The sequence below is a fragment of the Callorhinus ursinus genome, unplaced genomic scaffold (assembly GCF_003265705.2).
Source record: "Callorhinus ursinus isolate GAN/ISIS: 27379988/994484 unplaced genomic scaffold, GSC_fseal_2.0 scaffold30, whole genome shotgun sequence".
Taxonomy (NCBI): Eukaryota; Metazoa; Chordata; class Mammalia; order Carnivora; family Otariidae; genus Callorhinus; species Callorhinus ursinus.
Genome location: NW_027397092.1, coordinates 18,303,584 through 18,318,364, shown reverse-complemented (window position 1 = coordinate 18,318,364; position 14,781 = coordinate 18,303,584). Strand labels below are relative to the sequence as shown.

The 14,781-nt window shown below is 37.3% G+C and overlaps 1 protein-coding gene across 1 annotated transcript; it reads right to left on the bottom strand.

Moving 5' to 3' along the window:
- Nucleotides 1-14,589, bottom strand: UBE2B (ubiquitin conjugating enzyme E2 B). Its single transcript, XM_025860796.2, has 6 exons — nt 14,423-14,589; nt 12,222-12,302; nt 10,750-10,775; nt 6,673-6,762; nt 2,978-3,066; nt 1-1,341 (listed from the first exon to the last, which is right to left on the bottom strand). The coding sequence occupies exons 1-6, from the start codon at nt 14,464-14,466 to the stop codon at nt 1,213-1,215; spliced, it is 459 nt and encodes a 152-aa protein (XP_025716581.1). The 5' UTR covers nt 14,467-14,589; the 3' UTR covers nt 1-1,212.
- Nucleotides 14,590-14,781: the final 192 nt, after the last annotated feature.

The window sequence follows — 14,781 nt, the reverse complement described above, 5'->3', positions numbered from 1 at the left end:
TGTTTCAACAGAATTTACTTGTATATTTTCCATTTTCTGTACTATTTGAAGGCATAGGATAGCTTTGTATTAGCTTTCTACAATACTGTGTTTTAAATTTATCCAGTAAACTAAGATGCAGTACAACTTTTATACAACTTAGGAGATTAAAAAAAAAAAAATCTCCACAAGAGAAAGCAACTCAGCAGGCCCTGGTATTAAAACATTTTTCCAGAATAAACAGATACGCAATTGCATTAAAAGGCAGTTTTCAAATATTTTAAGTTACACCAAGATCCTTCCAAATATCTGCCTTGCTAAACCAATGCAACCAACTCTTACTCAGTGTTAATAGTGGGGCATGGATTTTGGTAAATGTTTACGGTTTTACTTTCTTCATTATCAAAAATCTTCTTTTAAAGTGCTATCAAGCAGCAAATAAGTTACATTAGCTCTCTGCTCCAGGTAGAGGTGCCAATTCCTCATGGTAGAGGTACAAACTGTGAAATTGCAAAAGGTACAGTTTAACAGTAAGTAGTGCATGAAGAAACAGTAACAAGTGGCCTAAATACAGAGTTGGACAGAATCAAACCAGTTATGTCTATAATTGCTCAAGTGAAACGGATTTAGTTTCATTCAAACATTTAAAATAAAGTTGGAAATTATAATTGGTGGTTAGAATCAAATTTGAAGAATTTCTTGATAAAATATAAATCTGTTCTTTTGAAACTGGAAATAAACTATCAATTGATGGAGAGCTAGAGACTTATTAACCCCTCCTACACAGATAAGGAAATAAGTGACAAAGTCTCTTGCACTGAAGTTATGTATTTTAACAGCTTTACATGTAATATTCATATATAAAAAACTTTAAGTGCTTTTCTCCAATTTAAAAATCTAAAGAATTCAAAAATAAGGCATTCAATATTTGAAAAAAGTACAGATTTACAAAATGTGTATTATTCTGTCATGAAAACTCCACACCAACATTATACACTTGGAAAAAAATACAAACAGGATATATTACAAATTTATGTAAGCAATAACTTAGTTCACACCATGCAATAAAAAGTACATTAATCAAGATACACAAGCTTTTGTAGGTTCTAAACTGAAGGACTTTTTTTTCTGCAGAATCCTTAAAACCTGTGGCACTTAAAATTTGTTAGCCTTTCTACTGAGAGGTAAATTATACACAACAATGATGAAAAAAATTAACAGACCAGTTGTCTATTATGAATCATTCCAGCTTTGTTCAACAATGGCCGAAACTCTTTTCTCATATTCTCGTTTGTTTTCCTGATAAAGCTGTGCTGCCTGGCTATTGGCTGGACTGTTTGGATTCGGTTCATCCAGCAGAGACTGGAAGGAAAGAGAAAGGAAAAAAGGATTTGTAGAGAGTTACTCTTTACATTAACATGGGTCTAGATATGGAACACAGAAGTTGTACAAAAGAACAAATTACTCAGTAAAGAAATGGCATATATTAGTATATATCTCCTATATTTTTAGGTCTTAAATACTTTCAGAAATGGCTTGATGAATTTAATAATTTCCTGCTGCTAGAGAACTGAAGCTTCCAAAACAGAGTACTCAACTACCCTAAGAACTCTAATTTCAGCCTTTCGGCCGGAACCGTCATCTTCCAGTAATTCACCAAAATGACCAACTCAAAGGGAAAGAAGAGAGGTACCCACTATATGTTCTCTAGACCTGTTAGAAAACATGGAGTTGTTCCTCTGGCCACATACATGCAAATCTATAAGAAAGGTGATACTGTGGACATCAAGGGAATGGGCACTGTTCAAAAAGGAATGCCCCACAAATGTTACCAGGGCAAAACTGGAAGAGTCTACAACGTTACTCAGCATGCCGTTGGCATTGTTGTAAACAAACAAGGGCAAGATTCTTGCCAAGAGAATTAATGTACGCATTGAGCATATTAAACATTCAAAAGAGCCGAGACAGCTTCCTGAAGCGTGTGAAGGAAAATGATCAGAAAAAGAAGGAATCTGAAGAGAAAGGTACTTGGGTTCAACTGAAGCGCCAGCCTGCCCCACCCAGAGAAGCACACTTTGTGAGAACTAATGGAAAGGAGCCTGAACTGCTGGAACCCATTCCCTATGAATTCATGGTGTGATAAATGTAAAGAAAAGACCTCAAGACTGTAAAAAAAAAAAAAAAAAAAAAAGACCTCCAATTTCAAAGAAAATGGGAAAGAATATTCTTCAACATACTGAAACATTGGCCTAGAAATAAACAGCTCGATATGGTTAAATATACAATACCTAGAAATAGCATTTTCCAAAGTTAAACTCTATTTTGTGGTTTGCAAATGTCCGACAGTAAGTTGGGTAGTGAGTCTTGTTTCCTTTTATCAAGAAAACATATACATCCAGCAGCAAGGGAATAAAATAGGGAAGTTGAAAACAATGTTTATAAAATGACCTGAATTAAAGAAATGTTGATAGGAAAGGCTTTAAAAAAAGTCACAAACCCAAATTTTACTTCTGTTCCTCTCACATCCATGTAAACTAAAACATCCCTCACTCCACCTCTCTCCAAAACTGTCATTCAAGGTCAACTCTGAAATTATCTGCCACAGTGTTTTGGCAAATGGTTACACTACCTTTTTTTAAAATAGGATTTCTTGGATAGGGTAACATACTTAATGGTTCTCTGCACTTGGCAGTTTCCTGAGGTCCCTATGGTTTTTCTAAGCAATCATCTATTTCCAAGAAGCATTTTCCTTTTCTACATCCTCTATGCTTCATGGGAATAAATAATACCTGACCTGTGAGAACACTTGATTTACACAAGGATCAGGAAACTGTGCGTTTGATCCAATGTGGTCACTAACAAAAAAGCAGACCAGTTGTCTGAAAAGCATAGGATTTTATCCAGGCTGTGCCATTGGTTACCTGCTACTGCTCCTAAAGGAGCTGACTGTATCCCATAGAGTCTTGAAAAATCATGATGCAACCTAACACACACTTACCTGAATTGATGTTAAGATAGAAGATACATCATATGTTGGACTCCATCGATTCTGAAGGATATCTAAACATATGCTACCATCAGCATACACTGCAAAAACAACACTAAAATTGGTTACCTATTAACTTTATATTTAAAACAGTTAAAACAGAAATCTTTACCACAAATAGAACGATTGGCCCAGAGTTCTGAACATTAATTACCAAACCCTCTTGTCTCACAGGAAAACCAGTGTTAAAACTAAGATCTCTTATTTTGCACCTTTTCATCAGGAAGCTTTGTCAGAGCTAAATTTTTCCAACACCCACCTTTATAGCCAATCTGTTTAAAGCATCTATTTCTGAACTCCTTAAATAAAGCTCTTGAAAAAAAAAATACTTATTTTTTGACATAATTACTCTCCCAGAAATTATTCCTAAAAGAAATAAATGTGGACACATGAAGTTTTATTTATAGGAAGTTCACTACAATACTGTTTATAAGCGTGTAAAATTAGACCTTGTGGTCCATAAAGAGATGACTGGCTAAATTAACAGTATATTCATATAACCAATACCAATGTAGCCAAGAGAAATGATGCACATCTACCCTCTGTTAACTGACAGAGAAAGATCCATAATGTCTTAATAAGTTTTCAATTTTTAGAGGATAATGGTATTTTTTTGCAAAATATTTAAATATTTTCATTTGAAGTATGTGTAGGTACAAAATAAATGCCAGGATATACGTACTGGCTCTCTGTAAGTAATAGGATTCTTATATTTTATGATTTGTTTTTAATGAGTATGCTTTCCTTTCATAATCAAAAAATAAAATAAAAATCCAGTGATTAATATGTTTTAAGTCTTTAACATTTGGGAAGTCTTTTTTCCTCTTGAACTGATTATGTGAAAATACAATGAACATGAACATAAATTTTTACCCACTTGTGAGACTCTATGTCTACACGACAAATTTCCAGAAGTAGAATTGCTGTGTTGACAAAGGAGAAATGCATTTAAATGTTATACTGTCAAACTTTGGAAAGCTTCCTGGAGCAAGCCCGATCACCCTACATAAAGACAGGAATTAAGTGAGGCTTTCGGGGGGAGAGGAGGCAAATTATACTTAAATACTGTCATTTCTCAGGGCTCTATCCTCCATCCTCTTCTTTCTGGCCTCTATACAGCCTCTGGGTGGTGTTACTCACTCTCACGGCCTCAATGACCATCCATCTGTGCTAGCTACTTCCACTTACTGGCTTTATTTTTTTTATTTTTAAAGATTTTATTTATTTATTTGACACAGAGAGAGATAGCGACAGCAGGAACACAAGCAGGGGGAGTGGGTGAGGGAGAAGCAGACTCCCTGCGGAGCAGGGAGCCCGATGTGGGGCTTGATCCCAGGACCCTGGGATCATGACCTGAGCTGAAGGCAGACGCTTAACGACTGAGCCACCCAGGCGCCTCCCACTTACTGGCTTTAGACCAGATTTAACTCTCTGCTTTAAAGCAGCCTAGTCAACAGCTTACTATCTATCCCACAGGAACATCAAACTTGGCAAGTCTAAAGAACAATTATCACCTCTGTAAAACCCATGAAAACACAAAATGATTTTTAAAGTTTTGAACTAGTAACTATTTCTAAGAAGTAATCCAAAAGTAAACTAGAAATCAAGCATCCATCAACTGATGAATGGATAAACAAGAGTATATATATTCATATAATGAAATTTCATTCAGCCATAAAAGGAAATAGAATACAGTTACAACATGGATGAACCCTGAAAACTATGTTAGCTGAAAGAAGTCAGTCACAAAAGACCACATGCATTATAGGATTTCATTTATATGAAATGTCCAGAACAGACAAATCTACAGAGGTTAAGAAAATACGACTGCCTAGGGCTAGGGTGCTGGGAGAAAAGGGAGTGACTGCCAATTGTCATGGGATTTTTTTGGGGAGAGATAAAAATATTCTAAAATTGATATGGTGATGGTTACACAACTCAGTATACTAAAAACCCCTGAACTGTATAATTTAAACGAATGAACAGCACAGACCAGAAAGTTAATAAAAGAGTACTGGTAAAAGAAAAAAGGGAAACCACTGTTATTAATATGAAGGAATGAGAAATAATCTAATACACTGTTTTCCCAACGACGAAAACACTATACCTACAAATACAGAACCTCCTGCACATTGTACAGTCTTTCCCACCTTCTTTCATTTACAGATCCTTCTTACTACATTGTGGGTCAATTCAATAACAAGTCTAAGATTAAACTAAAGTGGAATAAATATTAAGTGACTCCTTCTGCAAGTAAGTTAACTGATGGGAAAGACCATATTTAAATGAGCAAAGGATACAAAAAGGAAAGCTTAAATATTTTGGAAAAATAAGTCTTTCGTACAGTAATTTATTATCCAGGAATATACATGTATTAGAAGTAAACAGGAAGTCATAGAAGAGCAAGTTTAATTACAAAAGTCACTCAGAAACCATTTATGGAAAATAGGAATAAAATTTCTCCAGGGGCGCCTGGGTGGCTCGGTTAGCATCTGCCTTCAGCTCAGGTCATGATCCGAGTCCTGGGACTGAGACCTGCATTGGGCTCCCTGCTCCTCCTTCTCCCTGCCACTCCCCGTTGGTGTTCTCTCCTTGTGTCAAATAAATAAATAAAATCTTTAATAAGTAAATAAATTTCTCCAAATGAAAGTAAGAACGAGAGAAAAAATGGAAACCTGTACTTAAAAAAGCCTTAAAAATATATGAACCTTTGACCCAGTAATCCCACTTCTAAAAACTTATTAATAATATTCATGGGTATTTGGGAAGATTTTCAAGAATGTTCAAAGTGCTGCTTAAAATTACAAAGAACTTGGGGCACCTGGGTGGCTCAGTTGGTTAAGCAACCGAATCTTGATATTGGCTCAGGTCTTGATCTCAGGGTCATGAGATGGAGCAGGCTCCGCCTTGAACGTGGAGCCTGCTTAAGATTCTCTCTCTCCCCCCTCTGCAACAACTCCCCCGCACTTGCACTCTCTCAAAATAAAATAAAATCTTAAAAAAAAATCTGAAAATCACCAACAACTGGACACAGATTAATTATGGTTACCTCACAGAACATGTATGCAACCATTAAGAATGATGCAAAAGAATATTCATAAGATGTTCATAGTATATAAAGTTACAATATGATCTCAATTTTGTACAAGCATTTATTTGTAGTTTATTATTATCTTTGAAGATTTTATTTGAGAGAGAAAAAGTGGGAGAGATCACGAGCAGGGGGGAAGGGTAAAGGGAGAATAAGACTCCTCACCGAGCAGGGAACCCGATGTGGGACTTGATCCCAGGATTGTGGGATCATGACCTGAGCCGAAGGCAGACAGACACTCAACCGACAGCCACCCAGGCGCCCTATTTTTTTTTAAAGCTAAATTTTAAGCAACACATTCTTTTTGGTATCCTTCACATTTCTACAAATGAATAGGTATTATTTTAAAATCAAAAGTATTAAGACAAAACAACTTTACCTGAAATGTGGAACCTTCTAAAGATTCCAGGCTACAAAAACGTAGCTAATACTGACATGGAAGCAACATCCAGAAGTGGCCTGTAGCAGTGAGAAGTATGGGGCAAGGCCTACAAGGAAGGAAAGAACTCTTTTCCCCCCATCACTTATGAAGTTTAATAAATAAAATGTTACTTACCATTTGGATGAAACATTTTGGATAAAAACCTAACAGTTGGTGGTTTATTTGGATACTCTTCAGAAAATTCTATTACTAGTTTAAAAGTACCTAGATAGAAAACAAACCAAAATAATTATGGTAAAGACAAGCATTACTTTTTAATCTCATCAATGAATTCCCAACCCATAGTGGTTTTTGCACAACCACACAAAAAGTGATGTCAATTTTGTCTTAGCACATAAAACGTATTATATACTTTGATTTACGTTAGACTGGTAACACACAGCACTGGCAAGCACTTGGGAACACACACTTTCATGTGCTATTGGTGGGAATGTTAAACTGCCATATTTTTGGAAAGCAATTTGGCCCTAGCTACTGAAATTTAAAATGCACATTTGGGGAACTATAGCTAGTTTATTATAGCTTAGAAGGGGAATGCCAAAAGATTTTGAGAGGGGCTAACTACCACATGACAAAGGACTTAGATTGAAGGCATGGACATTAATTTGAAAGGTCTCTCTGTTCCCATACGAATCCTTTCACTTAAATATGCCAAGAACCAGTAAGTGTAACTGCCTACTGTTGGTTATAGACCAACGTGGTACACTCTTGTAAAGCAGTGTTTTATGGTCAGTACAGACACAGGCTTTTAAAAAAATTATGCATTTCTAAGAAAGTTAATCTGTTCACAGTGTACAAAGTAGAACTCTCAACTCCAATTCCAAATCTATTTTGCAAAAATAACCATTGGGTTTTTGTACTTCTATTCTGTTTATTCACTATCCAGAGTTCTTTTATTTTGAGGAAGTCCACCTGAAGGTTGGAGACGTATTCTAACTGCAATCCCTTGGACATACTCAGTAAATTGAGACTTATTCCTAATGAAGTCAATAAAAGTTTAAACCATTCCAGATGTCTCTAGAAGGTTCTGCTCTGATTTCATCAATGCAGTTTTAAAAAATAAAACAAAAATCCTTTCTTCTATTTATTTTATCTGATAATTTATCTTTATATATTTGGTATACAACCTCTATCTTTTCACATTTTTTGCTCCTTGGAAATTTGGGATTAGGGAAGACAAAGATACAAGCAAAATCAAATGTGGTATCTATTTCATATCCTGAATACATCAGAGGTGTTATGAAAAGTACAGTTAAATAGTGAAGATAGTCATATCTAATTATGTATTTTGAAAGTGTGATTTTAATTTGCTTTAATTTAAAAAAATGTACATTGTAAAAATTTCAGCCTACACACATATGAACAGCAATTTTCAAGTTTTTTCCTGCCCACTTTACGGAGTCTCAGGGCCCCTTTATACTCTTATTCCCAATCACAGCCAAGCTTCCAATGGGAAGTCAACTGAATGCAAAGCTGGGAAGGGATACATGTGACAACATACCATTTTATATATGTCTACCAAAAATGGAAAATAATTTCATTTTAAAATATTGGCTCTATTAATTAGCTTGCAAAAATTCCCAATTTTTAACAATCTGTTTTCATGAATCAGTACAAACTACCTCCAGCACACCACTGAATATAACTATCAGTATTTCTTATATTAGACAGTATTTAACTCATGAATTTTTTTTAAGTAATTTCTATGCTCAATGTGAGCTTCTAACTCATGATCCTGAGATCGAGAGTCACATGCTCTACCAACTGAGCCAGCCAGGCACCCCAACCCAGAAAATTTTTAAAAATTCATTAATTAATTACTGTAAACTCACTACACATTAACTTAAGTAACATTTAATGAAAAGTAATATATTTCCCCACAAAGTTAGAAGCTTAGCACTGTTTTACATTTCTGCAAATCTTTTTAATGACTGGCTTAATAGAAGACAGCTGGATTCTCTCAGCTACTGCTGCATTCGATCTGTTGCAATATGCTGTTCTGGGATGAGGTACAGGAAGAAAACAAGGTCTCACAAAAATATGTTAAGTGAAAAAGGAATATTTCAATAGTTTTTTCAGATAATTATAGATACTCTTTTTTGATTACTACAGTAAAGAAGTGGTAAGTTTTAAGGGTTAGTTGCAATGTAGAGTCTGAAATCATACATACTTTTTCCATCAGTTACATTAAAATCTGTTACATGCGGCATAAATGTTTTATCCATCCCTAATTTTCTTTTATACACTGGTCATTCAGAAAATATTGGTTCAATGAATGATACAATTCTTGTAAATGTTGCCACATTTCATGATATACTATCCAAAAACAAACCACAATTAGGTAATACCACCTACTGATGTTATCAGAGAAGTCTTAAAGTAGTGGGAAACCATTATTTTATCAGTAGCAACAATACTCAGTTACTTTCCTTGATCTAACAGCTCACTTCAGTCACTTTTGAGTATGTCTGCCAAACGGTCGAATCTAAATTATGTTTGTCTCTCATTCATTCAAGTAAAAATGTTCCATGAAAAAAAGTTTAAGTTGCAACTCAACTGCAGAAGTGCTTTTCCTCCAGAAAATCATCACAAGAGAAGTGTTTTATGCATACATTCCACTTAATCACACAAAGTATTTTAAAAATGTATACTCAAGGGTCAGACATTCAGTAATAATAATATCTACTTCTTCATCAAGACTTTTTTTTGCCATCAAGACAAAAAATTTTTAAGTGAAACTGGCAGCTTTTAAAATGCAAAGACTATGGGGCACCTGGCTGGCTCAGTTGGTGGAGTGTGAGGCTCTTGATCTCAGGGTTGTGGGTTCAAGCCCCACATGCTGGGTGTAGAGATTACTTAAAAAAAAACTTTAAAAAATTTTTAATTTCTAAATACATACATACATACAATGACCACTAGTACAGTTTAGAGCCACTGTATCGATTTGTGCCAGGATACTAAACTGCACAGGTCCAGTTTTAGCCACTGATGTTTTGGTACCACCAGTGCAAATGCTGATAGAGTAAAAAGGGCAAATGTCTTAGTATTGGTATAAAGACAGTTTTAATTACAAAGAATCCATGAAACAGGCTTAGGGACTTGAAAAGGGGGCTCATGGACCACCCAAGAACCCCTGGTATAGTGCAAAAAGCTAAAGTCCTTAAGTACTTCTCTTCCATTCCTTACCCTCACCTTAGCAGTAACCACTTTCAACAGTATGGTACACAGCCCTTTAATACACACACTTGGATACATGTTATTTGGTAAAAATGTAATACAGTATGTATCATTCTGAAACTTTGTCTCTTGAGACTTAAGTCCAGATCTACCTTATTCTTTAACAAGTACATGATATTCCACAATCTAATTCCACAAATCATATATTTGCTTAACCATTTCCCCCTATTAGGCATTCAGGCTACCTCCTTAAAAATAGTACAATCAGTATCTTTGTGTATATATCTTCGATGGGTTAATTCTGGAGCCATTTTGATAATTAAAAACCTGTTCAACAATTCTTAAATATCTATGCTATAATTAGGGAAAATCTAAGAACCTGGTTAAAATCAGTATGAAAAGCTCAATTATAAACATGTATCAGAACCAGTTTTCCATTTTCCTGGCTCTTGGTGAAAAAACTAAATTTAAGAGGCAAAAGATTCCACAGAATGCTAACTATTTATGGGTATCAAAAGTAAGCTGTAGTATGTGCGGCTACTGGCAGCTACGTTATGTGGTTTTTTTTTTTTTAAGATTTTTAAATTTTTTTAAGTAATCTCTGCACCTAATGTGCGCCTCAATCTTACAACCCTGAGATTGAGAGTCACATGCTCTACTGACTGAGCAAACCAGATGCCCCAGCTATGTATGTTTAAGAACAATTTCAGCTCAACACCTTACCACCGTAGATAACAATGTTAAAAGAGCATGATTACTCTCCTTTAACCTACCATCTAGGTCTACAGTTCTACAGCCAAATACCAAAGTAACACAAAGAACTGGCAATGGAGGTGGTCAAGCTGATGTAGAAAAAAGTCCTTTGTGAACTATAAATTCTCAGTAGCATTATTTAATTTTAATTTGACCTAGTAACAATAGAAAATAGTTTTAAATTAGAAATGTTGGTGTTATAATTTCCTACTTAAAAGCAGTGTCCCAGTACTACAGAAAACATAATTGAGAATGACTTACCATCTTCAAAGGGTGTCCCTTCTGGTCTGAAAACAAGAAGATTTCTGATTAAAAGATGTTTAATTCTGCCTTTTCCTGATTTTTTTTTTTTTAAAGGAGGCTCCAGGCCCAGGGTGGAACCCAATACAGGGCCCACCCCTAAGACCCTGAGATCCAAGACCTGAGCTGAGACTGAGAATCCCCATCTTCTTGACTATGAAGAGTGGATAGGATAAACTCAGAGAAAGAGGGGCTCATTTTAATGATCTGTGGAGTCACAAGGCTATCATCTTAGCCCTAGATTTTTATGGACGTAGGAATAAAGGGTAACTATTTTCTAAGTTTTCATTTTAGGGGGGTATAGAAAAAGATCAAAACAAAAAAAAGGCTCATAATTTTAGCACACAAAAATTTCAGTTCATAAATACCAACCAGTCCATTTTGTAAATGTGTATTCTTAAGAGAAAAAAGTCATATTTTCAATTTATATCAATAAGATGGAAATACCCTTTAAAGATAATTGTAACACCAAACCAAAGTGTTCTGCTTCCCAACAGAGCAACAGCTCTTGTTCAAAACAGCCAGATAGAACTGACGTAACCAAGAAAGCCACTTTCTTTTGCTTAAATCTTTTCCCTGCCTCCATATCCCAATTTCATCTTTCCTAAGCTGCACCATCAAGTTTATTTCTTGCAAGTTAGCTTGAATTTAATATCTCTTTAGAAGAATAAACTACACTAACTTTTTCACTAGTATTTAACATAGACTCATAACTAATTCGATGGCAACTCAGAATTGTTTATGAATGTGCCCCTTTGAAGTTTTAGTGCAAAACCCTAGTTTTAAGAAGTGTGAAAGAAAAAAGATCAAGTCCAGAAAAACAGGAGAAAAGGCATAAGAAAATTTTAAATCAAGGTGCCTAGGTGGCTCAGTTGGTTAAGCAGTCAACTCTTGATTTAGGCTCAGGTCATGATCTTAGGGTGGTGAGAACTGAGCCCCGTGTGGGGCTTGGCATTGGCTGTGGAGCCTACTTGAGATTCTCTCTCCCTATGCCCCCATCCCTAACCCGTCTCTTAGGAAAAAAAAAAAGCATACATGCAATATATATAATTTGTTTAACATTTTTTGTTTATTCTTGCCACATTGGACGCTCTGAGTATTTTTTCTTCTTAGTCTTTTTACAGTTCCAAAAAAATGCAAGCATAAACATTTGCTTGGTATATTTTATTTTGTAGAAAATAATTTACCTTTTCTTGTTCAGTTTCAAATGATATTTTTAATCAGGTAAAACCCAAAGTGCTTATAAAATCAAAGGCAGTAACACCAACACAAATAAAATTTAGTTAACTGCAAAAACACAGAATTTTTTTTAAAATTTATTTTGCAGTTTCTGTAAGAGCCCCCAATTCCACTTCAGCCTCTTTGCCTAGTTGATACATTCACTTTTCTTAAAGAATTACTATATGTATCATTTGTTATATCTTTCTACTCACCCAAATATAACTGCATTCCACTGCATAATGTTGTTTTCAGATGGTGCGCCACTGACACCCACAGGTGGGTCCTCTTGCAATCTAGAAATTGAGAGTAGTAATTTTCAAAGTTGAACATGAAGGTCACTACGAAGGCCAAAGAGAACCCTTATGGACTATTCTACCTACTCTGACACAAACTAAATCATTTCCTCGTTCTTGTGCTGAGGTAAAATAAACCATAGGACTAAAAAGGAAAAAAAAATCAACCATGTATATACTTACTGAATACCTCTCCAAATTGTCTAAATTTCCAAAGAGCTTTGGAGTCATCCCTCTTTGAAAATGAAGATTAAGAGGTATCTTCGAGATGTGATGCATACAGACTGCCATCAACAACAAAAATTAAAAGCCCCAAGTGCAAAAAATATTTTCAGAGACCCTCTTTTTTGCTGCTGTAAAAATGCAAAGATGGTCTATGTGAGTCCAAACCACAGCTACCTGTGTAACATGGCCACCCCCTCCCCCCCCGCAAAGGACCCTCAAGGCAAACACTAAATAACTGAAAACACTGATATTCAATTCAATTAGCAAACTAGTTTTAGGCAGGCGAGTAGCTTTATCCCATTTGCTTCAATTAGCAGTAGCTTTAAAATAATCAAGCCTCAGTTATGTTTTTTCATCAGTCCCCATTTTAAAGATCTGTGCTACAGCTACATCTACCTCTCCTATCAGGAGAAGCGATACAAAGCTACCTTCCAACATTTGTCACAATCAGATTCTCGTAACCTGAAGACCCTTGGAAAACTACCAAAGGTGTCATGTGTTCAACTCAGAATTTAACAGAGAGGGGCAGTAAGAAACCAGAGTAACAATGGACACGAACTGGAAGTTTTATTTGGCTTTCACTCAATTGAGCTAACATGAAATTTGATTTTAAGCTTTAGAAGGCAACTTTTGCACCAAATAGAGCATCTCCTTGTAAAGACTGTCATTTCAATAGAAAAATAAATGAAACATTTTATACACAGGTATCTATATGTAGTATTGTCATATGATACTTTGAAATTAGGCTACATAAAAACAGTTTTCAGTCAACCTCAAACACATTAAGCCACGATGACCAGAAGCCTTTAAAGAATTACGCTGCTTCTCGCCCACCAAGGGTGAACGGCTACATTACGAATACATTCGATGATAAACCGCCCAAAGCCCAAAACAATGGTTTAAATGCTTCACCTGTGGCTTTATAATGGCGAAGTTGAAAGGTTACTTCCTGAACAGTTAACCTAAGTTTTTATAATAGATACTTTGTCTCAATTAGGGCAGAGCTCCCCAGGAAAAAAAAAACAAAACACTTAAAAATGTGCAGTGGATCATAATGCTAAGTTTTCTCATTTTATTGCCCCGTACCTCCAAGTATTCAAAGATAAACAACTGAAAAAAAGTCACTTCCTCCTCACTAACCCCAACACCACCTAACAAAACCCTATTTTACAAAAGGAGGCCCAGGGAGTATCAGGTTAGCGCCAGCCTCAAGAAAGGCATTTTTCCAGGCTTTGGAGACTATAGATAGGGCTTTAACACCAGGCCACAGAGCTTGGTTCCAGAAGGCACTGGCAGCCCGGGCTACCAGCCCGAGTCCCAGGTCTCTAAGCCAGTTCTCAAGGTCCTTTCGGGCGGGCGAGGGAGAGTCGGGTTTCGGAGGATGGGTTAACAACCTCCGGACCTCGCGCTGCAGACCCCACCCTCACTGCAGAAAGAATGAGGGGGGGCCGCTTTTCGCCCCAACCCTGCCCCTCAGCGAAGACCGCAGGGCCATCCAGGAAAACTGGTGCACCAAGCAGGGAAAAAGATTCTGCAAGGGTTTGCTTCTGGGGGACAGGGACCGGGCATGACAGGGTGCAGGGGCGGAGGGATGAGGCTTGAGCTCTAGGGCCAAACGTCGGGCAGCTGACCCAAGTGGGCAGCGGGGAATCCTAGGACAAACCATAGCCATCCTTTTTACTTTTGGGGGAGGGGGGGTATCGAAATTTCTTACGTCGGAAAAGCAAGCAAGAATGAGGGAGTGCGAACGGAGGCTAGGACTGGGCTTCCGTCGGTACCGCTGGGCCCACAGTCGGCCCTCTTAGGGTTATGAGAGGAAGGTGTCCCGGATCCCCGCCCTGCAGCCCACAGCTATGGTGAGGAGCCGTCATCCAAGCGAAGGTGAGGGCCCTTACCGCTTGAAATCCCGCATGAGCCTCCTCCGGGCCGGAGTCGACATGCTCCCCAGCTGCCCCGCGGTCAGTCTGAAAGAAAAGAGTCCCGCGCAGCCCCCCCACCCCCCGGCGCGGCGGCCGAATCACTGTGGGTCACCGCCGCCGCCGAGGCTGCACAAACAACCCTGCAATGACGTCTCCCTCCGCCGCCTCCAGATCCCTCCGCCCTCCGCCGGTACCACGGAGTGAGGGGTGGGGGAGAAGGGCACGGGGCGTATGAGAGCTCGTTATGGAGCTTCTGAGCAGGGTTCTATCCATTTTGACTTCCTAATCTAATCGATAAATTAGTGTTCTCTGTTCTCGGTCGGGGATTGTGGATT

Excerpts from the sequence above, each read along its gene's own strand:
- UBE2B (XM_025860796.2), bottom strand. The coding sequence starts at position 14,466 with ATGTCGACTCCGGCCCGGAGGAGGCTCATGCGGGATTTCAAGCG. Across the intron at positions 6,763-10,749 it reads AGGGACACCCTTTGAAGATG|GTACTTTTAAACTAGTAATA; the intron begins GTAAGTCATTCT and ends TTTTCTATCTAG. Across the intron at positions 3,067-6,672 it reads CAAAATGTTTCATCCAAATG|TGTATGCTGATGGTAGCATA; the intron begins GTAAGTAACATT and ends TTGTTTTTGCAG.